We start from the raw sequence: 27,869 nt of genomic DNA on the forward strand, positions 1-27,869 counted from the left end.
CCATTACTTCTAGCCTAAGGCGCCAAGCTCATGAAGGTAAAAAAACCTCGAGATTATTAAGACAATAGAAACGGTAAAAGGTCAATGCTCTCGAATTAGCATTTTAGGGTTTCTCTCTACACTATATCTCTCTTCCCTCTCCTTTATCTCATCTGATACATTGGTTCTTTCTAGGGTTTTTGTTGTGTGCTCCCATTGAAGGAGGGAGAGAAGAATAAGAGCCTTGAAAAAGCAACATACAATCAGGTATTATCCATTTCCATTTCTTCAATTTGATGTGCTTCTACTGTTTCTCCTTGCCAAGATTTCATTTTTTTTGGTTCTGTCTATCTATCTAGGGTTTTCTCAAAATGTTTCTCTCACTCTTCTGATTTGTTTTTTTTAATCTATGTATAAGTTTCACAATTCTGTTTTTTTCTTTTTGGGTTTTGTGTGATTTGATTAGATTCTATTATTTATTTCCATTTATTTTTGGTTTTGAGGTGTTGGAAATTCATGGAGAGGTTAATTAAAGTAATTTTAGTTTCATTAATTGTTATTGTGTTTTCTTTGACCTTCTCCAATATCATTTTGCTTCCAGATCGTTTGAATTCTAAACTATGTTCGTTTATTACATCACAGTGTTTTCAATGTGGGTTTATTAAATATTAAAGTAATTAAGAGGTGCATTTTTTAAATGATGTAAGGGCCCGTTTGGATACCTCTCATTTTTTATTTGGATTTGGAATTGAGTTTTGAATACAAAATGAATAGATCCGGCAGCTCCTGTAGAGGGAGATCGAGAGGGAAGGGGGTACTTCCTAGTGGAGGGGAGAGATTGAGGAGAAAAGAGGGTGAAGGAAACTGCCACATCTGTGGATTTCCAATTTCTTATTTCCACAGCAAATTTAGAAATCTGATTTTTTTCACTGTGAGCTGCTGAATTAGAAATTCAAGAATTTGATCCTATCCATATTACAATGCAAAAAGGGCTGCAAATGTGAGAAATCCAAATCAAAGTCTTCTCGGCATCCAAACGGGCCCTAAGATGATTTTACCCTATGGGTTGAATGTTCTTCGTTTTAAATATAAACTATGTTTGTCTATTCGATATATGCAATTTTGGTTTATTAAATATAAATTAATTACGAGGTGCTTTTTTTTAAGATTATTTTGCCCCATGGGTTGTATGTTTTTGTCCTTACCATTGGAGTAGTAAGTGAGTAACAATTGCACCACATGGGGGTACTACTCTACTTCTAGTATTTTATGTCTTCTTTGTTATCATTTGTTTTTTTTTTTTTCATGCTGTTGATTCTGATTATAAGGGCTTTTCAATTGGACTATGATGCAGTTGAGACATGGCGAAAGATGATGTTTCTGCCACAGGCTCGAAGTCTAAGACCAACTCCAAAGCTGGTGACTGTTATCCCCTTTAAGATTCCAGTTAGATGAGCTTCCATTGTGTTTCTCTAGGTTTTTTTAGGAGCTAAAATCCTATTTTTTTTCTTCAGCCAAGAAGAAGGAGGTGAAGAAAGAAACTGGTCTTGGCTTATCTACCAAGAAAGATGACAACTTTGGGGAGTGGTATTCTGAGGTATCTGTTACATGTTTGAGCATTGCTATCGTATCAGTTTGTTCTGCTTTTTTTCCCCCCATAAATATTGAAAGGGCACAAAATAAGGTCTTATACCCTTATTGTCACTAAATATGGGAAATGATATTTCCAGTCCTTTCCCACCACTTCCACCTCCTTTTGTTTTTGTCTTTTCTTGAAAAGAACTTCAATTTCAGTGAACGACAAACGAAAGGGGGTTGAATTGCTGAGAGGGGGGGGGGGTGGTGTTTTACCATTTCTTATGATATATATTATAGCCCTTGTTGAAGTTGTATGCGTGCTTGATCTATTTGCCAACTTTTGCAGGTTGTTGTGAATGGTGAAATGATTGAATATTACGATATATCCGGTTGTTATATACTAAGGCCATGGACGATGGCGATTTGGGAAGTCTTGCAAGTAAATAATTCATTCACTTGTTATGCACACCTGTTGTATTTGTCAGTTTATGTTGCTGTTTATAGTTGTGGTTTCCTATCAACTTTCTGTCTGATGTTGATATATAGATCTTGTGTGTTACTTTTATGAGCTTCTTAAGAAATACCATTTGGTAATTCCATTAGTGGTCTCCAGGCAGTTCCACTTCTGTGTTTTATTATTCTGGACAAGATTGTTACACTAAAAGTTTGGAATTAATGGAAAATTTCTATCCTGAGAATTAGACTGCCATGTATATTGACCAATACTATGGTCACCGTACTGATTCTGATTCATGTTTAACAGAAGTTTATAAGACCCTTTTGTCATTCAAAAGTTAATGGAGCATTGGTTCTTTGGTTTAGAACTACTCCTCTTCTATGTTCCTTTAATAGAAATAAAGAAACTTCCTGGCAAGTTGGTTCAATCTTACGTGAAGATGTCCATGATCCAAAGTCTGGAATATTTTTCATGTAATGATAATGCAACAAGTTCACTTGTTGATAGCTATTTGACTAGCTGTTGGTTGTTGTTATTCGATTTTTTTACTACTTCACCTTCTTGATACTTGTTTCATCAGAAAGATAATGATGAGGGTTTTTTTTTTTTTTTTAAAATTTTTTATCATTGTTTCATCAATTTTATACTGCTTCTTCTTCATGACATCAGAAAGACAATGATGAGGGTGTTTTTTTAAGTTTTTTAATTGTGGCTTAAAAGCCAAGCCCCTTTCATAAATCCATAGTTCTTCTAATGAACTTTCACCGTATGCCTCATGCCAGTGTGATTACTTGAACAATTTTAAGTCAGAAAACATTGTTGACGCTTGGTTGATTATTTCATATAAACAATGAGGAAGCTAGATTATATTAGTGGTATTATAATTAGAGCCAAGTGATAGAGGGAGAAAATTCTAGTAGTTGACTTGGGTTTTGATTTTTTTTTTAAAAGGCAGGCTCTTTGTAATTTGCAAATTCAAGGTATCTTTCAATGTGCTTATCTTTCATGCGATTGACATCATCGAAGTGTATCCATGATTCCATTCCATTTTGTTATAGTCAAAATGATTCGTGGAAACTAGTACATCTCTTGTCAATGAATCACGATTGTTTTTGGGTATACCGGGGTTTAATTGGCTCACATTTGGTTGCCAATCCTTCCCATGTCTTGTCATTTGTAAAATATTCCTTTCCCTACTTATGTTAGGGCTGAAGGTAAACTGAGTGGTTACCTGTTCTATGTTACATATTACTTAATGAGACCCTTTTTACCATTCAGATGTGTAACACATATCTTCATGGCTACTGCAAAAAAAAGCTTCATCATGTATATTATTTTCTATCTTTAAAATAGCAACATAACCCCTTTCGTAATTGATTTTGGTAGTTTTTTAATTGGAAGTATGCACTTGTGCTTGTTCTTGCCTCTTTTGCCAAATATGAGCATGTCTCTAGCTAAGTTTCCCGCTTACATTGAATTTTTGTTTTGCCAAACTTTGCATAGGCCATATGCATATGGAAGGTCCATACTCTATTAATGTTGAAGATAAAACCCAAACCCTCATGATTCCATAAAGAATATGCAACAAAATTTTTGTGAACCACAAACTGATTTTACAGCTGAAAATCTTTCAGAATTCAAGACTGATAGATAACTCAAAATCAAGAATCAGTGAGCAAGTTTTATTTTCGTGTAATTAAAGTTGATATGCGCGCGCGCGCACACACACGTATCATCAAAGATGGATCTTCACAATCAAATTCAGTTCTTGAAAGAACTGCGTAAAGATGCATTATTACAGAAAATAATCGTTGCCACTAGGGAAAAGTAAATCTCTGCGCTGAAAAAAATGTCCGGTTGCCGTAGGTTAGTTCTTCAATATCTTGTAGAGATCAAGTAGCAAAGATATTCAATAATGGAAGCTTCTTCCTCAAAAACTCTACAAAAGAAAACAACAAACTGCACACCACTCACCAAACTCTCCTTTTTACATAAAAACAAATCTGCCTCAAGCGGGTTTACATTGGTATTTATAACTCATTGCGGGTTTACGTTGGTATTTATAACTCATTCGCATTACCATCCACTTTAAACCCAAATCCTAATGAAAATAAACACCAAACCATCCTTATTTACATAAAACAAAGCTGCCCCATGCGGGGTTTACGTTGGTACTCATAACTCATTCACATTACCATCCACTTTAAACCCAAATCCTAGTGAAAATAAAACACTTAAAGTCCCTATAAAAACCTTGAATAATGACATGGACAGTTATGAATAGTGAAGTTGGACACTCTTTTATTCAAGAAGCCCCTATAAAAACCTTGAATAGTGATGTGAACAGTTATGAATAGTGAAGTTGGACCCTCTTTTATTCAAGAATCACTTCAACTCTGGTGCAAACCTGGAGGCTCGCGACTTCCACATGAACTTTTAGGAGCTCAATGGAATCAACTTTTCACAACTCCATAGTCATATCCACACCCAAAATAAATAAGCAAGCAATAAAATGAATAATAGCAACATAAAGAATCATAAATTTAGCTTTAAAGTGAACTCATGAATGAGAAACATTCTATACTAAGTATGAGTGCATGTAAGAACCTAAATAACATAAAAAGATGAAGATTCAAGGCTCAAATAACGACTTTTATTTACTGTTAAGTTGCTGTCCGCAAATAAGAATATAAGTCTAGGGCCCAAATATTGATGAGAAAATGGCAAATGGCTCAAAATATACTAGGTTAACTAACTAGGGATGTTCCTAAGGATTTCTAAAGGCTAAAATATGTCTAAAAGGGCTGAAAATATGAATAAATCTTACCAGTAATTTGCAGCAGTCATTTCACTTGTAGATCTTGCTAACAAAGAGGCCAAGAGAATGGTGGAGAAGTCATGGCTAACCCCAAATAATATGTGAAAGATGGATGAAAAAGAGAGAATATGAGAGAAAGAGATCAAGATAGAGAGGGACCGCAGCGAGAAGAAAGAATGAAATCAGAGAGAGAGAGAGAGAGAGAGAGAGAGAGAGAGAGAGAGAGAGAGAGAGAGAGAGAGAGAGAGAGAGAGAGCCCACCCGTGCCGTGAGGAGGGAGGAGAACACGCCCATGGCGTGGAGGGAGAGGGAGACGTGCGGCTCCTTTGGTTTATTTCACACAATATTTTTCAAAACTAGGGCTTCTCCCCATTAAACTCATATTTATATGCTTGCTATGGGGGGCCCTCTTTATTAGTTCTAATCTCCAAGTGAGAAGACTGCTTTGCCCCCGAAACAAAGAAAGAAAAATAAACTTATAAGGGCATAATAGGACCATGGTTTTAAATTTCGGCCGAAACGTTTCGTTTCGGCCGAAATATTTCGGTTGAAAACGAAAGGAAATTCACAGTGAGTCGGAGAAGTACCAAATTTCGCCGAAATGTTTCGGAAATTAAACGTTTCGGAAATTTCGGTGAAACGTTTCGGTGAAGTACAAAATTTCACCCGAAATTTCGGTGAAACGTTTCGGAAATTTCGGTGAAATTTTTACAAGATTTCGTCCGAAATTTCGTACCGAAACCGAAACGTTTCGGTTTCGGTGATGACCGAAACCGAAACCGAGATTTAAAACCTTGAATAGGACAAATAGGCTAAACAAAATAAATAAGGGGTGAGTGGTGTGTGCAACAGTGGACCCTAGATGATGTGGACATCCCCCACATCTAGGCATATCAAATAAACATAAAATGAGTCCAATAATCCTCATTAAACTAAAATAAATAATTGCATGCATGGAAAAGAATGATCCAACGGTCGGATCACATCAAACTCTCTGTCTCTCTGTCTCTCTCTCTATGACCCATAACACGAAGAAATAAGTCTTGGCATGAGCCCTACAAGGCTACAACTTATAACTAAAAGATATTAAAGACGAAAGAAAGCGGTCATTATCACTTAACTAAATACTTAAATAAACTTCTAAACAGAACTCCACCGTATTGAAATATGTTGTGGGCCCCAATTTATCGTATAGAAACTAGTTGTATTATGCATACTCATATTGAACAATTTAAAACTGGTTGTATGGAACTAAAATCTTTCTCTTGCTTTCTCTTCATATATGTATAATGCTAATCTTCTTTCCTGTTTTGGTTGCTTGGTTGGGGATAGCCAAGCAATTTTCATATAAGTGCCAGCAGCTTGGGAAATTTTTGATTAACTTGGCTGATGAACTTTTGCAGCTCCATTTGGTAATTGTTTTAGGTTTTTGAAGTGCTGGATTCTTATTTTCTGATAAATCATATACATCACCAGTACCTGAATCCTTTTACATATATTTAGCGTTGTATACATGGTTTTTGACTTCACAATGCCATGAATATGCAGGTCTTTTTTGATGCAGAGATAAAGAAGATGAAAATCAAGAATTGCTACTTCCCTCTATTTGTAACCCCAGATGTTCTACAACGGGAGAAAGATCATGTAGAGGGTTTTGCTCCTGAGGTGAGGTCTTGGGTGCTTTGGACTCGACTATTTTGCCCTGCAACATCTTTTGCTTGCTTTGGATCATTTATCCTTCTTGATAAAGGGTGTAAAAGGAAATGTTTCAGTCAACAAGGGAAACCGTATTCATACAATATCAGCAACAAAACCAGACATTGAATTTCCTAAAAGAGTGATGATAAATGCGCCCCTTTCTTTACCATGACCACCCTTGTAGTTGTTCCACAATTATTCCAAATTGATGTCTTTAGTCATTTTTAGGGAATTAAATTAGTGTAGGCTGTATCTAGTTATGTTCCATGTTGTTAACTTTACTTTAGGTGTGTGTTTTGAGGGTTTTGTTTAGTTATTTACTTGAAGTTGACAGGGCCCATCATTCGGATGCCCCTAATGGCATTTATCCTATATATATATATATATATATATATATATTTTGTTTATGTGACTTATATAATGGAAGTGCTGGGAGAGAATCCTCCCTTTCCATGATTTCCCTTTCATCCCCTTTTCTCCTACCTCTCTCAACAAGAGATGGGAGAGAATCCTCCCTCTCCATGATTTCCCTTTCCTCCCCTTTTCTCATTCCTCTCGTGACTTGTCTTCCTCTCACATACTCTCCACATTTCCTCCATATAAAGTGTATACTTATGACTTCAATAAGGTATCAACACGGGCATTCTAGATCTAATCAAGATCTAGAGCCCAAAAGGTAGCAGTGTAGCACACATCAACTTGACACGCCGACTCTTATTCTCTATCTTATATTGTTGAACCTTAGTATCCTAGAATTGAGCCTTAAAATCTGAGATCTAATTCTTAGAAACCTATATCTTTTTTTATTATTGAAAATTGACATTTATATATATTTTCATACTCATAATTAGATAAAAGAGGGACCAGGAGTCCCCCGTGATTACAAGCATGAAGGAACATCGGAACAAGCTCCATTGTGCAGGAAAGGTAACCTTAAACAAAAGCAAAAAATACTATATGCCCAACATCTGGGACAATCTTTAACACAGCCAGACTATAACACATTAGCAATATCCAGCAGGAATCTTGAGAACCTCTCCTTCAAAGAACCAACCCGAAACACAGCAATCTGCCCCATGAATCCTAATCTCCATCAACTTCTTCCACAAGAAGACATACCCAAGGGCTTCCTTCAGCAGAAGCAAGGAAATAAGTGGCTCAAAACAAGTCGAGCATCTGTATCGTTTCATACACTCATTTTGCTCTTCGATTACCTCAGAACTTGAAAGAAAATACATCCCAAGCGGCGAAGAACAAAGTTCCTCAATCCCACTCGGATGATCCATTACTATCTTCCGATTAGAGCTGCTGTTCGAGATAGAGCTGCCGGGACTCGAACCCTAACAAAATCCCGTAATCAAGAAAAAAGAAGCCACCTAATAAACTAAGCCCCAGCAAACACCGCACGACCGGAGAATATAATGAACCATCTAAACAACCATTCCTTAAAGATACTAAAGAACCGTCTCTAAATTCTAATAACTCCTTCACCCCTTAGAGCCTTAAAGCAAGACCGAACAATTCTAAAAACCATCAAAAGACTTATCAAGATCCCATCGAAGATTCACATCAAAGTTCAAAGAACCAGGAAGCAAAAGAGGGAAACACAAAAGACTAAAACCAAAAAGATAACTACAAGAAAAATAAGAGAAGGAGAGGTTCTCTAAGGGCTGGGGTCAGGGGACCCATCCTTTTTCTGGCTCTGACTTTTCACCTCTTCCTTTTCCTTTTCATTTTCCTTAACCGACCGATCATCCTGCCAAGTCCCAAACACGTCCCCTAAAAACAGGAGGTTTGCCGATTCATCCCATGAACTGGCCTCCTCTTTAGTTAGACAGATCGACAGATTCGCAGAAGGAACTTCCTCAGCCTCCACTCTCTCCCTTTATTGGGCTATCCACCGCAATCTCCTTTCCTCTCTTTCTTCTGCTAATGCCTCCTTGAAAAACGGTAGTTTGTATTTCGGGACACAGGTTCTTTTAATGTTCCCTGGACCAGTTAGGATAAAAAATTCTTCTATGTTCTTTCTTGCATCGGCTTTGAATTTCTTCCAATCTTTCTTTATGATTTCCATTTCGGGCTCCCTTGGAGTTGGTGGCCCTTCATAAGGTCTTCTCTCTTTGACTTTAGGAGATTTTTTAGGCTCATCTCCAAGCTCGACCCACTCAATCTTTGTCTTCCCTTTTCTGTCATCTTCATTGTCTTTCCCTGATGGGTTAGGGTTTTCCATGAGAGGAAATAAAGGAAATTTTTTCTTTTTCTTTCCTCATTAGAAACCTAGATCTGAAACCTTAGAATTCTAGATCTAAACCTTAGAAACCTAAAGCTGAAACTTGTTTGTTACCATAGATCTGAATCCTAGAATCTTACTTCTACACCTTAGTAACATATATCTATACCCTAGAAATCTAGATTTGAACTTCTGTATCCTAGACCTACACCCTTGAATCCTACATGCTCTAGTGGTAGAGGCAATAAGTACTCTGTTGCCTTGGTGTAGGGTTCAAGACTGGTACAGAGAGAATCAAAGACCTATACCCTAGAATCCTAGGTCTAAACTTTCTTTTCCTAGATCTACAATCTAGAACCCTAGATTTGAACCCTAATGCTATTAAAAATCATTTTAAGTTTTATACATATGTGAGTAACTGTAATTGTCTTTATCCATCAACCACTTTCTCCTTGAACCCCTAAGTCTTCACCACCTACCTTTGTGCACAACCACCTTGTGGGGGATCTTCTTGGTTTTTTTTTTTTTTTTCCGTAAAACATCTTGTTGAATTACCATTAAAAAAAGCATCTTGTTGGATTAGAAAACCAAAATGGATGAACTACCATGCTGATGTGCCAGTGACAGAAGTTTCTCCTCGCATTAACTGAAATCTCCTCGACATTCGTTTATGGAGTTGCTATACCTTCATGGATTGATGTGCTTTCCTACGTATGGATTTTGTGTTCTTGAGGTTGTTTTCTTTTCTCTCGTTGCTACTTTGTTGTTGTGTGAGGACTGCATCGTCCTTTTGTACGACGATTGGATCTTTGTTAAGTGTGGGCTGCTGCATTGCGTGTTCGTGTGATCGGCTGTCACATTGTGCTCACTGCTATGTGGAAGTCCATGTACTCCTACAACACTTTTTTGTAGACGTGTTGCACCGTGCAGAGCTGGTACTTTGTGTGGACCCTTTTGGATTACTGTGTAGCCTTTATGTAGGCTATTGTGGGCTTCATTGCAGCCTTTTCTAGTGACTTGCTATCAATTTTCCGTGTGGGTTCTTGTGAACGTCTCCTTTGCCGATTAATGCTGGTAAGCCATTATTGTGGCTGCCGAGCCAATCTTGTGGTTGTTACACCATTTCTTGTGTGGCTGTTACTCCATTTCTTGTGTGTTCCATTTTGCCTTCTCGTACCTTTTCATACATTCGTGGTATGAGTTCTGTTGTATAGTGATGATACTTGTGGATGAATGTGTTGTTTGTGGGGGGAATTCTTTGCTCGTTTGTGATGTTTTGACTTTTGACAAAGGATCAAGCTATTGACAGGGTTAGATTGATGTCTACTCAAAGTGAAGCATCCAAAGTCAGTGTGGAAGTGTTTGTTTAAATTTGAGCATGTTGTTATCCTTTCTCCAGTTTCGGGGGGGATTGTTAAGAGAATTAAAATTTTGCTTTCCCCCAGGATTTTTAGTTTTTCAATTGATTTTGCTTCCTAGAGTTTGTGGGGGCTATTCTAGAGAGGGATTTCTTTTCTCGGAATATATGTTTGTGTCATCATAAACATGCTTATCAACTTTATTAATATTTTGTTTTTGGCGGATTTAACCCTGTATAATTGCCCCAAAATTTTCATGCCACATTTTCTTATCGGGTTCTTAGGTTGCTTGGGTTACAAAGTCTGGAAATACTGATTTGGATGTTCATATTGCGATCCGTCCGACAAGTGAGACCGTGATGTATCCCTATTTTTCTAAGTGGATAAGGGGGCATCGGGACTTGCCTTTGAGGCTCAACCAGTGGTGCAATGTTGTTCGATGGGAATTTAGCCACCCCACTCCTTTCATCAGGTATAATATTCTTGACATGTTAATCTTATTTGTATCTTGATTTATGTTGATGGCATCTAATAGTGTTATTCCTATAGCAGTTTTAAGATGTTTGACTTCTCTAATGTTTGATTTTTAGCACTTATACATTGTTTTAGTTTTGTCACATTTTTCTTCTCTGAATCTTAGTATCTTTCCATGCGTTGTAGTTCTTGACTTCTTGTTGCTTTTAGATTTATGTTTTTTTTTTAAATCTCCTCTTGAGTCAATGCCGGTTTCAGGATTGGAGATATAATAAGTGAGATTTCTTCCATTCATGAAAGTATATCAAACTCTCTCCTTCCCTCAAAGTGGATTTTTTGGGGAATGAATACTCTATTTTGTGGAATGGCATGCGGTGAATGAAAAGTATTCTAACGTAATACCGTAAATGAAGTGATACAACATTCTTAGTCTTTAGTTTTATCTATTTTATGTTGGATATGTCTTATTTTTCTTTTATATGGGATTTCTTTTGGTATATTGACATTTATTTAGCTAGATGTTGGAAATATCATTTCCCATTTTACAACTGTTTCACTCTTGACCCTCATTTCTCTTTTTCTGGTAGGTAAGCTGGGATTGAACCTCTGACCTCCAGGTTGAAGAACAAAGCCTTGACCATTGTGCTAGAGGCTCAATCCCAACTTACGCTTATTTCCTATTGGCTAAAGCCTGTAACCCCATATATGTGTTTTCTTTTTCTTATTAGCTAGCCTTGGGGCTCAGCTCATAAACCTCACACCTCTAATATAAAACCCCTAAACCCTAAGTTTTGAAGTAAACAAAAAGGATCCACCTGGCCCACGTTGCCCCCGCGTGCACACACTTGTCAGTTATTCCCCTCACCTCTCTTTTCTTCCTTCCTTCCCCTCCCCTTCATTTCCTTGTCTTCTTACAGCTGGTGCAGCTCAACAGCAATCCTTTCTCTCTTCTCTCTTCCTCGCTTTTTCTCTTCCATCCACCTTTATCTTTTTCTTTTTCTCCTTTGTTCTGCTTTATCTTTCCTTTCCCTTCTGCCATTCAAAAAAAAAAAAAAATCTTTCCTTTCCCTTCTTTCGCTCTCTGGTAGCCTACAAGCGACATTCCCCTTCTCCATCTCCCTATCTTTCCTTCCCGTCTTTTCTCTTTTCCCCTATCACTCTCTCCTTACTTCCTTTCTCTCAGTATGGGGACTTGCCGCAGCCCCTTTCCAACCTTTTTCCCTCTCTCTCTCTCTCTCTCTCTCTGTGTGTGTGTGTGTGTGTGTGTGTGCATCTCTGCAGTTTCTGCTGTTGTTGTAGCCATTAGTTTTTCTCCTTAGTGCTTGCTGATCCAGCTGTTATTGGAGCCCCCTCATCTATGATTTTTTTCATGTTTCTGCTGCTTTTTCAGCCTCTTATTTCCCTTCTATTTTCTTCCATACGGCCCCTTTTCTACCTTCTCACCCTTTATATCTTAATTTTATCCCATACTCATCTGTCCATCTCCCTTCCTTTCTCTCTTCAGGCTGAGATCAGCCATGTCTTCTCATATCTCTGGTTATCTCTCTTCTCTTGGAGGCCACATTCATCTGGATCTGCACACCACCCAAGTATGGATTTCCTCTATATTCTTATTTCATTACAGCTTACCCGTATTTCCCTCTTTGATCCTCTCCCACTAGTTTTGCAACCCTTGATTGCCTTAACCAATCCTACGCCCATCCCCCTTAACCCTATACCCTACACACATCCCTTACCCTTATTCCATTATCCCTTTTAGATTTCTTTGGACCATAGTTAGGTAGTTTGTTTTTATAGACTTGATTTGTTTGACGTACCTGATCAGATATCTGATTATTATTGATTAGTGAGCTGATATTTCTTGATTTATAATTCCTTGTTTGGAACTCATTTGGCTGATTTTTGATTAGTGAGCCGCTATTTCTTGATTTATAATTCATTGCTTAGAATTCATTTGGCTGATTGATTTCTGTTGCTGGAAGAATTCAGAAGCATTGTATCTTTGTCACAACCTAGCTGTTATTTGATTATTATTTCCTGTTTATTTTGCTATGGGAATGAATGATGCTGCAATATGAATTATAATCTATTTTATGCTCACAAGTTCCCGGAAAAGTTGTCTGCGAACCCTAGGCTTGCACCAATAATTTTTTGAAGTGCCAGACTGGAGGAGCTGTGATGGGCAAAACTAGGAAACGAGGCCATCTTCAATTAGCATATGATAATTGAGACTATAGTCTGATATCATGATGATTCAAGAGGTAGACTGGAGGAGATCCAACTGGTAAAACAAGGAAATATGGTCAGATCATCTTCAAGTAGCCACCAAAATATGCAAGATTACCCATTTAGGTGTTCATGGAAATAAGCCGGCCTCTTAAATTATCTTCTGAATTGATCTATGAGAGTTCTTAAAGTCCTACATTTCTTAAGTTTTTTTGGAGTGATATTAAGGCATGCTTTTTGCCTGGAGTATTGTCTACATAATTTCTAGGTAGATTTTTTTTATAATTTCTCTTCTCTATCCATCTACATTATTCGCATGTTTACATAAGGCATTATTATATTAACTTTTATATATGATCTTCATGATGCTGGATGGGTTTTTCCTATTGTTGTCTACTATCTTTCAAATTTCTCTTCTCTTTCTATCTACACTATTCACATGTTTACATAAGGCATTCCCATTGTTGTCTACTATTGTTCAAATTTCTCCTCTATCTATATGCATTATTCACTTGTTTACGAGAAAGTCTAGACTGAAGGTGAGAGCCCTTCCAAAATGGAGGTGAAAGGGCGCCCTCATTGGCTGCACGTCACCATCCAATTTGACTTTTCAGCCATTATTAATGCAGGATGGTGAATATTCAAATGAAAAAAAAAATTAATGCAGGATGGTGATGTGCAGCCAATGAGGGCGCCCTTTCACCTCCTATTTGCAAGGGCTCCTTCAGTCTAGACTTCCTCCATGTTTACATAAGGCATTATTATATTATAACCTTTAAAAAAATTATTACATTATATTATACATATGATCTTCATTATACTGGATGGGTTTGTCCCATGGTTGACTACTATTGTTCACTACGAGCTAATGGTTATCTGATAGTTTTCTAATCTAGTTGTTCATTTGCACGGATTCTTCTCTTATCATTCCTTTCTCTTTTTCAATTGTAGTTTCTTTTCCTGTTACACTTTCTAATAATACTTCAAATTTTCTTTTGGTCTTTGTTTTGCAAAATTTAGTTCTTTTCATATATTGTATTCAGATAATATTCGCAACGACATTCAAATCTTGGATATCCTCTAATGAGATGTTTGTTGTATCATACTTTGACATCAGCAAAGCAAGCTCTGTCTGATCTGGTGGAATCATTGTGTTGGAAGTCTAGTTATCTTGGTTCAATCATATTTTTTTTAGGTTTAGGCCTAATGCTAGCTTTGCTGGTGCCTTAGGCTGCTTCTTCATTGGAAGGATTTGTGTTTGATTTCATCTTTTCAAAAGAAACTGAAATGGCTACTGATCACATTTACATCTTGTTAGAATCTGCAAAGTTTGTAGTTTTGGTTTTTTGCATCTTTTACAAATATTATTCCATGTTTGTCTACTAATTTATAATTGAAATATTTGCTTCTTAATAGGTGAGGAGGCCATTGCCAATTTAAACATTGTTGCCTTCTTAATGATCTATACTTAGATAGAATTTATTTACCAATATTGCAAGCATATGTATTGATTGCAGGAGTCGTGAGTTTCTTTGGCAAGAAGGGCATACAGCTTTTGCAACAAAGGAAGAAGCAGATGAAGAGGTATGGGACTTATTTATTTTTCCCACACTATTTTGTGCTTAACATGATGCAATTCAGGCACTCATACTTGTAATGATGCTAACACACCATTGTACTCTATGCCATTAATTTTTCTTTACTGATGGAATGTCGTGTCAATTGTTGGTGTATTTTCATATTGATTTCAAAAGCCTTAACATGGATAAGATTGAAAATATTTCAATATTTTGATTTTTATTTCTTAAAAAAACCATAAGTATTTTATTAAAATAAAGACAACAAAGTAATAATTATACCCCTCTAATTTTTCCATTCAAAATAAACAAAAAACAAAGTAATAATTATGCAAAGAAAAATTAAGACCTGTGAAATGTTTGAGAGTCAGCATCCTGTTAATTCTTTGGTGTTTTTGTTTGAAATGTTTAAGGCCTTTTAAGTCTTCAGAATCATGAATAGGTATTGAATTTTATGATATTTTTAATGTTTGTCTGTTCCCCATTTGTTATCTCAAGATTTTCTAATACTGTAGGAAAATATAAAATTAGAAGTACAAAATAAAAAAGGTAAGAATACTGTGCGAAAAAGGCAATATGCACTTGGATTTTCAGCTTGGTTGTTTCTTGGGCCATTTTGTTGAGGAGCTTTGTGCAGGTGTCTATGGTCGACTTGTATGAAAAAGGCAATATGCATGCACATGACTTCCACATGTGCAGTTCGTTTTCTGAGGATGGACCGTCTCCTAGATGGATCCCTCCCCCTCCCCAGCCGGGCTCCTTTATGCTTAATTAGATGGTTTCATGTTTGGGAATCTAGATCCAGTTGGTATGGGTGGCCTCATTTGAGATCCTTACAGGGTGAGAAACTTGGGTTGTGTTGGGTTGAACTCGGGTCGGGTTGGGTCAGTTTGGAACTCGGGTTCGGGTCGGGTTCGGGTTGAGTAAAGGGTTCCTTAGGTTGGGTTTGGGTTGGTCTCGACCGGACCTAACCTGACTCGAGTTGCATCCCTATTTAGTATCCATTTGGATTTCGGTATGTGGGGAGGGAAACAAAAACATTTTGGTCTTTTCGTGTCCGTGTTTGTGGAAATTTAAAACCATGACTCAGCCGATTGGGGTTATCGAATCTAGAACGTATGAGCTGGCGACACTTAGATCTGGAGTCAAAGTGTGGTGATGGGGGCCATCAGTCACAAAAACTAGATCTTTTATTTTATTTTATTGTGTTTATTTATGTTGTATGTTTGTAATATTATATTGAGACAATTATGAGATGTCACATGTGCGTCTCACTTTTAGAGAGATTGCCCAAGGTAGTTATGTCCTACAATAACCGCCCATTGCCACATGTGATTTTCTCGTTTAAAGAGAGCTCCGGGTAGTTATGTAACTAACTTCCCATCTCTTAAAAGAGAAGACGTTGCACGTTTTCTAGAATAATAGAATGAATAAAAAATTTGAAGCTTTTGCTCTTGCGGGGCCGTGACTTCCATTGTTCCTATACATGGGTGTGTTGCTCATAATCTAGCCAATGGTGCAATGCCTTTGGTTAGTTAGTGGTGTGATACCCCTAACTCCTATCCTTTCTTGTTTAGATGTTATAATTTTCATCTTCAAATCACTATTTCTCTTCTATTTCAAGCATTGATTATTCGTTCCTTAATTATCCTCGAATCCGTGCTACATCGGTTTAGTATCAGAGCAAAACCTGGGTTCGACTTCTTGCAATAGGATTTCTATAGTGAAGATCATACTCAACTCAACTCAACTCAACAAAGCCTTTGTCCCAAAGTAGTTGGGGTCGGCTAAATGAACCTTTAGAAAAATTTCATGAAGAAAGTGAAAATCTTCCCGGCTCTAATCCTGGCTCTAGTTGGGTTCTTCTACGTGGATCATTTTCTTCCATTCTATCCTATCCAAGGTCATGTTCTCTGTTATGTTCTTAGCTATCAAGTCTTTCGTCACTATTTCTACCGAAGTTATTTTCGGTCTGCCCCTACCTCTTTTTACTCCATCAACTTGTCACGAGTCGCCTCTTCTCGCTGGAGCATCCAAAGGCCTATGGTGGATATGTCCAAACCATCTTAAGCGGTGCTCTCTCATCTTCTCCTCAATTGGTGCCACCCCCACCTTTTTACGAATGTCTCAATTTTTAATTCTATCTAACCTTGTGTGGCCACACATCTATCTAAGCATTCTCATCTCCGCTACATAGTGAAGATCATACATGTTCAAAAAAAAAAAAACATGTTAAAAAAGAACTTTATTTCTGTTTCGACGATAACCGTAAGCTTTCGTTCCTAGAGAAGTGTGACACTTTTCTAGCTTGGTGGTTTGACTTCATCGAGAACCTATCTAGATTGGTGAGAGGCTCTTCTAGTTGGGATTTAACTTGAGCTAAGTTAGGATAACGATGCAAGGAAGTAGGATTTTCATGAGAGGATTCATTAAAGTTTAAAAATGATGAACCAGTGCCCAAGACTACAAAGGGGGTGTTTTTTTTTTTTTTTTTTGTGCAAGCAGGGGAGAATAATGGGGGGCCATCAGTTGCGAGAATCATATATGTTTTTATTTTATTGTGTTTATTTATGTTGTAAATTTGTAATCATTTATTGAGACAATTATGAGGTTTCACATGCCAGTCTCTCTTTCAAAGAGAGCCCCATGTAGTTATGTCCTACCATAATCACCCGTTGCCAAATGTTATTCTCTATTTTAAAGAGAGCGCCCCAGGTAGTTAACTACCAGAACCTCCCATCTCTCTAGGGCGTGCTTGGCAAGGCTTCTCATTTAGTCCAGCATAATCGGGCGGAAACGGGTAGATGAGAATCTGTGGAAGCGACTCCGAGTCGCTCCATAGAATCTCAGGATTCGCTTCATAGAATCTCATATTTTTTAAGAGCACAAAACACAAAAAGTTGGAAATGGGCTTGACGGGCCGTATTTTCTGAACAAGCTTTTTGCGATTTTTAGTTTCTCATTACCCACACCTATAAAAGAAGTAAAATCCATTTAACTAATGGTGGCCGAATACGCCCTTAAAGAGAAAGCCTTGTACATTTTTTGGAATAATAGAAAGGATAAAACTTTGAAGCTTTTGCTCTTGCGTTGATGCGACTTCCATTGCGCCTAGACATTGACATGATGCTCATGGCCTAGCCAATGGTGCAATCCCTTTGGTTAATTAGTGGTGTGATGCCCTAACTCCTATCCTTTCTCTTTTAGATGTTCTAATTTTCTTATTCAAAATACTATTTCTCTTCTATTTCAAGCATACATTATCTGTTCCTTAATTATCCTCCAACTCGTTCTACATTATGTGGACTCCTCTCCCTCTAGAGTGTTATTGAAGGTGACCTCAAAGATGTTATCCAATGGCTGATGGAACCAAGTAGAATCCCTTGGAGATTCCTCAACATGATAGATGATGTGATGAGTTTTTAGTCTGGTGGAGATATCTTGTTCCATCATGTTAGGCGGTTAGATTACGAGCATGCTAAGGAGGGAGTTCAGCACCCATATCTGATTACCTTCGACTCTATTCCTTTACCCCAGGGTGCTGTTTATTTCCTGTTGCTTTGATGTTGTAGTCTTTGCTGGACCTACTCAGTCAACACTTGAGTTATATTTCTCTCCTTTTTTGAATGTATCATTTTAATAAAAAGATAAATTAGAAATACAAAACCAGAAGGTAAGATGTTTACTCCCACATGTTTAGATAGATATACCCCCCCCCCCCCCACACCCACACACACACACACAGACAGAGTAACAGTAACAGTCAAGTTGGAAAATTAAAATAAATTAATGTGATTTATCTATCAAAATAAGGGTTTCCAAACAAGAGGTTTGAAAATTTTGATTTTCTATTTTTTAACATTTTAGGTTTTTGGGGGACCAAAATCCAAAAAATTAATTCCTGAAAGCGTAGTCAGGAAAATTACTGCTTAGCTTGCTTCCAGTGTGGCACTTCACAAAGAACCATCTGGTTTGAATGGTTAAAGTGTTAAACTAATAAATTAGCCTGTTCTAATGTGTTATGCAAAATATATTTAGTTCGTCCTGACTAGTTTTGTTCAATTTGGATCATTATAAATACATTCAATGGAAAACTAGTCGGAATTTACAAACTCCTCTTCAGCCCAATCTCATCTAACAACACATGATGCTTCTATGAACTTCATGTCCATTATATCTCCAGTCCTATGCCTGTCCTAATTTTTTGGATGATTCTGTATTAGGTTTAACCACATTTTCATCGTATTATTGGTGCTTTATCAGCTTTAGGGGTGTATATCTATAACTTTGCCCCCTGCATTTGCATATGGAAGGTGAGACACCTCCAAAAATAATGGAGGGAATGTGATTCTTTGCAATTTATTTCCACATGGAATGTGTAAAATGCAAAGGTGCTTAGACACCATATATGTTATATAAAATTAATACCTTCATTCTTTTTGTTTTTCAAGATTAGTTGTATCTTGGCTTAAATATGGCCAATGTTTCATTTTTAATCTTAATATCTGAGAGTATTTGCATGTAAACGTGTTTCCAGGTTCTCCAAATATTGGAGTTATATCGGAGGATTTATGAAGAATTTCTTGCAATTCCAGTTGTAAAGGGGAAGAAAAGTGAGCTAGAAAAGTTTGCCGGTGGTCTTTACACAACAAGTGTTGAGGTATTAATATGCTTAAAGTAGCATATAATTTGATGAATTTGGTCCATACTTATCTGGTGCCTTCTTATAATCTATATGTTACCTATTGTCGGGCTAGGCTTTTATTCCAAACACTGGGCGTGGTATACAAGGTGCTACCTCACATTGCCTTGGCCAAAATTTCTCCAAGATGTTTGAGATTAATTTTGAGAATGAGAAAGGAGAGAAGGGTCTTGTTTGGCAGAATTCTTGGGCTTACAGTACTCGTACGGTAATTTTCTTATATATTTCATCGATTATTTTTCATGGGAATTAATATCTTTTGGTAAAATAATAGATTGTCTGACAGAGCAGCAATATATGCCTGCCTTTGTTGGTTTGTGTTGGTTGCATTTATAGTCCAATACATGTTTTTTTTTATACGAGTGCTGCTTCTGAAAAATTACTGAGTGCAAATTGTCCTTTTAATTTTATGCAAGATCTTGCTTATATTCTTTTTGGTCTTAAGTTTCTATAAAATATTCCAAATATGAGCTGGGTGTTTTTCAATAACTTAATAGTGAAAAAATGGATAATTATGTTTGAGGTTAATGTTTAGATGTTTTGTTGCCTCTTCTGGAGATTGCCTTACAGATGAACTTTGATAAGAGCAGAAAAGGTATTTCTGATCCATAGGCTTTTGGAGGTTTGCTTCATGACGATGCCCGCTTGGTCTCCTTCTACTTTACCCACTAAATTGGATAAACTATTAATGTGGTGGTAATGGATAAAACTTTCTGTTGCATGCCTTTTCTTTTGGCTACTTGCTCATTTTGTCAATATTTTTTTACGACTGAGGGGACCTTTCGGTGTTTTGTGTTGGGCAAGGCAGGTGTTTGCAACTATTTGGATTTCACAAGGTTCTTGACTAGGCTATCATGTATATCTGTGGTTCAAGAGGCAGGGATTATTCATATTTATATAGAAGCCAATGGTTATTGGCACTCACTAGTTTAATCCCAGAGTTGGGCTGCCGACACTTCGGGCTACTTGTCATTCTTTCAAGTTCCAACACCTAAAAATGATTGAGGGCTCCGTATGCCAAACGTAAGCAAGGTAGCCTTCGGACTTTGTTGCCTATGAAGGATCATGAGTCACGACCATTGCTTAAAAAGTAAAAACTCCGAGTCAAGCATTGGCTCACACATGTCGATTCGTTTTTTGCCCACCCTAGTCATTCAAAATTCATGACTCACCTGAGTCAATAAAAAACTCACTGTATCAATCATTGACATATCTAAGTCCACTTGGTCTTACCTTGGGCTAGTTCTTGTTGAGTATGATCATAACAGTTCTTCATTATACTTGGTATCACTCTCTATGGTTTAATAGTCTTGGACCCTTGGTTATCAATATTCACAAAAAGCTAATGGGGCCGAGGACTCTTACTGTAATTGACACTTCATTTCCAGTCACATGTTTATCCCTTGCAGGACTGGCCTATTAAGGAATTTTAACAACTTTGTCAGACGATTCGGATGTTTTATGCCGGTGTTCAAAAAATAATTTGCCTTGTTAACATAGCTTGAGTACTGCATTATTGATCGGTTAGACTAAGACCAATTCTGTTTATCATTCCTGTGTTCTATACCTTTTATGTTTGAATTTCCAAGTACACAGCCAGCTATTCGGAATAATATCTTTTAAGCATGTGTTTTTTTATTTTCACTTGTTCTGGCAAGAACAACATTATTACGCTGTTCAATTAAGACTGGTTCCAATCATTCAAAAATAAAAATAAAATAATAGTGGCTCCTTTTTACTTTCCTGTGTTATCTATCTTTAATGTTCAAATTCTTTCACCTTTTGCTCTTTTTCTTCTGTCTTGTTCTTGTTCTTTCTGTTCTTTTCTTTTCCCCTTCCTCGGATCTTAATTCTAAGACATTTTATCCAATTAGAAAAATAAAATAAAAAGTCTACATCTCCTGCCTACAGAAATTTGGCATGATTTTGTTGTCATCTGTTGCAGTGGAATTTTATGCTCATAAAAATTTAACTAATGTAACGTGATTTCTTTTGCTCACAGCTTGGGGTGATGGTGATGGTTCATGGAGATGACAAAGGCTTGGTGCTACCACCTAAAGTAGCATCTGTCCAAGTTATTGTTGTTCCTGTGCCCTACAAAGATGCTGATACACAGGCCATCTTTGCTGCTTGCTCTGAAACTGTGAAGAAATTGAGTGAAGCCGGTTTCCGTGTTGAGGAGGATTTAAGAGACAACTATTCGCCTGGTTGGAAGTACTCCCATTGGGAAATGAAAGGTGTTCCATTGAGGATCGAAATTGGGCCCAAAGACTTGGCTAATAAGCAGGTAAGCAGCAGCTTATACTTTTGGATTACAGCATGCATTTCACCCATGAAATCATTCTTCTTTTCTATTGTCATGGATTTGTGAATCACTGGATCTCATTATTTCTTCTGTCGGTTTATACTTTATACTTATCTGGTTGGTTTATACTTTATACTTATCTGGTTCATTACATGGTGTTATCTAGCTTGGCTACTTTGGGTCACTCTAATTGGCCCTTGAATTTAATGCTTTCAAGACATTTACCACTAGTGACATCAAGGAATTTTCTTATATTGATCTGAGTGGAGGGGTTTACAAGTTACAAAGTGGTCTTGGATATTAAAGTTTTGGACTGTAATAGGTTTCTGTACAAGGAAAATCTCGAAGTGTGTATTGCGGAGAAAAGTGTTTCATTCACACAACCAAATTTATACTGTTATATTCATGTCTTGAATTCTATCCCTCGAAGCACAGAAAAGGGTATTTTTGTCATGCGAAAATAGCGTAGTTTCCATGTTTGGTGGAGTTAATGTATTGGGATTAGTGTTGGGATCTTGTGTCCAATGATGTAGGAAAACCCAAAGAGGATGAACCAAGAGCCTTTGGAGAAGGTCCTTAATTAGGTGGAATCTTAGATCAGAAAATGCTAATAGGAACTATAATTTGAGACAAATGATTGCATTAAATTCAGTAACTATATGAAAGAATTGAGAGAAAACAAATGATGAATTAGGATTTAGGAAAGTAATGAAATCAAGACTTGAAGTTAAGAACTCAATATAAAGAATAGCAAATGGTAATGGAAACCAATAGTTGGACAGTAGTTAGTAGATAGGTAGATGAGAAGAATTGAAAAATGTAAGAGATAATGTCAAAAGGGAATAAAGAAAACATAATTGAGAAGCTAAATTTGAAAAGAGGAAAATCTATAGCAATTCAGGGAGAGCAGGGAAGGAACAATAGTTTAAAAAGAATTAAGGGAACAAATTGAAAGGAATCCACCAATGGTTTCTGGAAATTCACCTAGATCTTTAGGAATCCACCTGGAAGAAAAAACTCCATTTACCAAAGGAATCCACAAAAAGGGAAAACACAATGAACCCATACGGCAAAAAATTGGGGTTGCGACAGCTTTCAAAAATTTTATTTCATCAATTTGCATGCGTTTGCAAGATTTTCCATTGGGACTTGCTCCTAATTGAAGCTAACAACTTGCACCACTTCCCATCCTGTTCGTACAAAATTAGGATACTAATTTTACTTACATGAATTGCTAGAAGCTCTCCCAATTGCATTAAAAATAAAAAACCCCAACATGACAAGTATATCCCTATAAAGTAAAATGCCATTTATACCCTAAAAATAAATTAAAACCCAAAGGAGCTCCTAGCCGCCCCCCCCCCCCCACTCTTTCCTTTCTCGATTGATGGTCCTCATCAAAAGGTATTGGTTGTAGACCACATCTTGTACTTTGTAATCTCCAAATATAGTGGCATCTCTTGGATTGCCTTCGCCTGTGGATGTAGTCACAAAACATTAGGAACAGTATAAATCTTGTGTCCTCAATTGGTGTTTTTAGTTTAATTTCTCTATTTATTTGTGTTTCTATTGAACCATAGATCATTATTTTCATAACAAACTGGTATTAGAGCTTTGGTTGGGTTTTCATTATTGCCATAAATGTTTCTATTGTGAGGTTCAAGGTAAAGAAGTTCATTGGAAGAACAAGTTTAGCTTATGGCAAGTCAAAAATGGAACCCAACATCAGGATGGATCAAAATCTCAATAAATTTTTTAAAGAATCAACCACAACATGAAGTGAATCATTCTAGAATTTTGGTTCATAAAAGAGGGGCAATGCTAGTAAGAAAAAGCTTGTTTGAAGAGGTTTCAATGAGTGGATTTTGCATTAAAGAGGCAGGGAAGACGGGAGGAAGGAGAGAAGGGAGTACGACTAGAAGAGGAAGCTTGAGATGAGGGGGATAAAGAGAAACACAATATGTCCCTTGGAATTTCGATTTTGAAAATCTCCTTCCTTGTCCATAATCTTTGAAATCATGATTTGAGGTTTAAATCATAAGCAACTAGCGGTAGAGGTAACCACATGGTTAAAACAAAAGAATACAATTTGTATTTTTTGGAGTTCAAAAACTTGAGCAAACTCATGATTTTTTTGGCACACCAAAAGTGCCCCAAAGTATATATATATGGTTAAATGATTAATAGATGCCAACACGTTTCGACTTTATACCCTTCAATAGGACCATGCTTTTCAACACAAATAAGCATAAGGATAGGAGCTTTAACCACCAATATGAAAGAGACCCCTTGAGATGCTTCAAACCTTCAGTAAGACCACAATCATGCGCATTTGATATAAGGAAATGATCTTCCACCCCCTTTCCTGGCATTTCCATTCCCTTTTGCTTGTCTTTTCTTCTTTTTTTTTTCTTTTTTTTTTTTGGGAAATGCTTTTGGAAAAGACAAACAGAAATGGGTAGAAATGTTGGGAAACAGGGTGGAAATATCATTTTCCTCAGATAAATATGCATACACTTTATTCACCGTGCCTTAATTTAGCTTGTATATGTGCATGAGTTTTGTAGTATGTATTTTTAGCATGCTATAAGGTGCAGTTATATTAGGCAGCCTCTGCACCCCTCCTGAAATTAGCTGTATAAAGCACGTTACTGTATTTGATAGTTCTATTAACTACCTTCCATCAAAAAATGTAAAATTCATAAATTCATAAGCATAATATCCAGGACGATTGACAATTGATATGCACATTCCCTGTGGCACCCTTCCCTTTATTTACACTTTTCTAGTGAGCTGTTAAAGGCTGTTATTATTCGCAAAAAACTATCATTAACCAATAAGAACAATGTTTTATAAAGGACTAGTGACATTGTGAAAACAAGGGAGTGCAGATATCGTTGTCCCAATATATATTGGAATATGCTAATCACTTTCCTTCTCAATGTTTTGCAAATTGTTTTTAGATTGTGAAAATTGAATGAGTTTGTCAATTTTAAGGGATAAAGATCAAATCGGACAATGAATCATGTTGCACTTGATTTGTATCAGTTATTAAGTTCTATAATTTTCTTGGATTCATGTATTATGTTCTCTGTTTATATTGTATTCTTAGATGTCGTAGCGTATAAACTAGAAGAGTGACTAATTCTGAATTTTATTTGCAGGTGCGTGTTGTTCGTCGTGACAATTCGGCTAAAGTGGACATACCTATGGACAATTTGATTGAGGAGGTTAAAGATATATTGTCCAAAATCCAAGAAAGCATGTTTGATGCAGCAAAGCAAAAAAGAGATGCTTGTATCAAGGTCATAAAGACATGGGATGAGTTTACTGTAGCTCTTAATGAGAAGAAAATGATCTTAGCTCCTTGGTGTGATGAAGAGGTATTTGTATTTGTTTTTATCATTCATAATTCGTTTGGCATTTATAATGTGGAAGACAATTTCTCATCTAATTACACGTTCGTGCTTTTAATTGGAATTTATATTATTTATTTAGGATTGAATGTTTGGTGGTTGCCACTGTGGAGGTCTCAGCTTGAGTTGCTTCCTTGGGTTTAATAAGAATGTCTACAACTTTCTACGATAAAGAACATAATTTGTTGGAGTTCTAACTAAAATGGAGTACTTCTAATGTTTTATTACTAGGGAGTGTGTAGGCAATTTCGCACAAAGTCATTTTGCGGCCTCTCTTTTTCTTTTGCGGCCTCTCATTACCACGAGCCTTGGCGCAATGGTAAGGTTGGTCCATTGTGACCTGGTGGTCACGGGTTCGAGTCACAGAAACAGCCTCTCTGCAAAGCAGGGGTAGGGCTGCGTACATCTAGCCCTCCCCAGACTCTGCAATGGCGGGAGCCTCGTGCACTGGGCCGCCCTTTTTTTTTTTTTTAAGAGAGAGGAGACACTTCATATGTAAATTTTCTTATTCATTTATTTATACGAGGAGGCACTTACTCTCCTGAAAAAGAGGGACTGCAATATTGTTTTTGCGAAATTGCCTAGAAACCCCCTTCTCACTAATTCCATTCAAAAAGAAAAAAACACCCGTATTACTAATATCTCAGTGATGACAAAAAATGATGACGAGTCTGAAATGGTAAAAAAAATTGTCATAAATATTACAATTTTCAAAAAAAAAAAAACTAATATAGGTTGGTAAATTAAAAAAATAATAATATAGTCTACGTTTAGTTCTTATGCTTTTAGTAACTGAAACGTTTCATAAGAACTTATATTTCATTCAGATGTTATATTGGTGGACATATTTTAACATCTGGAATATGAGAGTGATTATTTTCACTTTATACCATGCATGTAAAGGTTGTACCTGTTATTATGTTTTTTGCGACTTTGCTTTCATGAATTTATTGTGTTAAGTACTCTACAGAATAAGCTTTGACATTCCTTGAGATCTATGCACTGGGACATGACATGAGGCATAACGAACTAAACTTATGTTAAGACGATGCTAATCACGAGTGTTTAAAAATGCAAATGCGGCGTGGAATGCAGCCGGAGAAAATCCTAGTCAACTTGGCACGACGCGTCGAGTACTCGGTTGACCCGGTCATAATCCGGGAGAGTCAAATTAGTTTTTATTAATACTGTAGGCCGAAACGTGGAACGCGGCGACAAAACGCTGAGCCCGGCCAACGTAAAAGGGAGTCAACTCGGGGAAGTCCATGATGATGCGGGGAAGTTTTAAAACTATGCTACTTACCATATCCAACATGTTCTTGAATCTAGTTTATGTTACACTACTTACTGAAGTGATTACTGCAATCTGGCATTATGTTTATGGAAATTCTTCATTGAATTTTTCTTTGGGGACAGTTGTAAATGCTAGAAACATAAGAGGATGATCTGATCCTTATATTGACACCTATCCTATCATGTGCTTTTCGGAGACTTCTCAATACAAGGATGGATTGCTGTCGGTTTTCGAGGACAAGTCCTTCCTTTTGGCAATCTTTTTCTTCATTATGTTTGTGACAATTCGTCATTGAATTTTTCTTAGGGGATTTTACTATCCTAGACCTTACATTGACATGTTTTTCATGTGCTTTTGGGACACTTGTCAGTATGAGGATGGATTGTATTCTATTTTCAAGGACAGTTCCATGCATTAAGCCTTCTTTCCATTTTGTTCTATATTTGCATTTTGAAGCATTAATTGGTTGAACATTCTTGTTTTGCATTGCAAAAATTTTAATTTATTTCCGTTGTTTATATTTGATCTACATTGTTCATAGGGTTTTATGTTATTGTGTTCATTAGGAGGTTGAAAAGGATGTGAAAGCACGAACTAAAGGTGAAATGGGAGCAGCGAAGACACTATGTATCCCGTTTGATCAGCCAGAACTCCCCGAAGGTGCCATTTCTTTTCTGTAACAGCTGAAATTTTCATCTTGAATCTGTATGGTGATCATTATTCATGCGTGGTAGTTTGAAATCAAAAACCTCTTGTACATTTAGTCTTGACTTAAAATTTATTGTCTGCCGCCGAAACAGTTAAAATGTTTTTGTTGAGAGCCATTTTCCATGTTAAAAACAATTCTGGACTCATGGTTAACGTCTGTGCAGGTACTGCATGCTTTGCCTCGGGAAAGCCAGCGAAGAAATGGTCGTATTGGGGTCGGAGCTATTGAGTTTCTCATATCGGTTCTTCATCCGCCAATATTCTTTCACGGTTTGCTCATACAAGAAGTTTTGCTTAATATTTCGCAGACATGTGTTGGATGCAATCAAAGTGTTTCATAGGGCTAATGCTAAAGTGTTACCCACATTTCATCATATGGATAACTTATATATTTAGGAAGAATTTAAATTTGGGCATTATCTTGATGAAAATTTTGAATATTCATGCAATATTGATTATTGAAAACGTAGAATATTTTCTAGCAAGAATTTGGGTATTACAGTTTTGAAGGTAGACATACGATTTGCAGGTTTCTTATTATTTATATTTTGATTTTAAGGAATAGTCAGTAAGATCAGAAATCATAAATAACTTGATGTTTGACAATTAGCCCAGAAATCTCATATCTGTTTATGTGGTTTTAATGTTGGATGATCCCGACCGTCCATTTTTATGGGCCCTACTATAGATGGGCTACTATTTGAAGATTCTAAGTGTGATTGATTTATTTATTTTAATTATTGTTAAATGTGGACTACGAATTATATATTGTTTGAAAGCTGTTAATTTGGACAGTTAGGATTGCCCGATGGGTTTTTGCCCCTCGTGTTGCAGCATGATCGGTATACGATCAATATGGACGGTCCAGATCTTCTGATCGGTATACGATTAAAATATAAGATAGAGGGTTGCTAGCAAAAGGGGAATCCCATTTGGAAAAAGAGACCAGAGCCTCTCTCGTGACTGCCTATAAAGACAAAGAAGGGGCAGAAATTCCCACAAAAAAAGCCAAAAATCAATTGGAAACTGACAAAATCATGATTAATTTT

At 36.8% G+C, this 27,869-nt stretch overlaps 1 protein-coding gene across 3 annotated transcripts; it reads left to right on the forward strand.

The window, feature by feature from the left end:
* On the forward strand, positions 1-27,308 carry LOC143876112 (proline--tRNA ligase, cytoplasmic-like). Of its 3 annotated transcripts, none has more exons than XM_077377754.1 (14): positions 1-73; positions 175-246; positions 1,334-1,398; positions 1,494-1,576; positions 1,904-1,996; positions 6,381-6,497; positions 10,403-10,590; positions 14,336-14,402; positions 18,933-19,055; positions 19,153-19,305; positions 21,100-21,384; positions 24,567-24,785; positions 26,679-26,772; positions 26,985-27,308. In XM_077377754.1, exons 3-14 carry the CDS (start codon positions 1,341-1,343, stop codon positions 27,047-27,049), a joined length of 1,545 nt encoding a protein of 514 aa, XP_077233869.1. In that variant the 5' UTR covers positions 1-73; positions 175-246; positions 1,334-1,340; the 3' UTR covers positions 27,050-27,308. The 3 variants fall into 3 exon arrangements, with proteins under 3 accessions (XP_077233869.1, XP_077233870.1, XP_077233868.1); XM_077377755.1 differs by having other exon boundaries at positions 62-80; XM_077377753.1 differs by lacking the exon at positions 1-73 and having other exon boundaries at positions 87-246.
* Positions 27,309-27,869: the final 561 nt, after the last annotated feature.

The sequence above is a fragment of the Tasmannia lanceolata genome, unplaced genomic scaffold (genome assembly GCF_043159265.1).
Source record: "Tasmannia lanceolata isolate RefF3 unplaced genomic scaffold, GAP_Taslan_0.1 ptg000004l, whole genome shotgun sequence".
Taxonomy (NCBI): domain Eukaryota; kingdom Viridiplantae; phylum Streptophyta; class Magnoliopsida; order Canellales; family Winteraceae; genus Tasmannia; species Tasmannia lanceolata.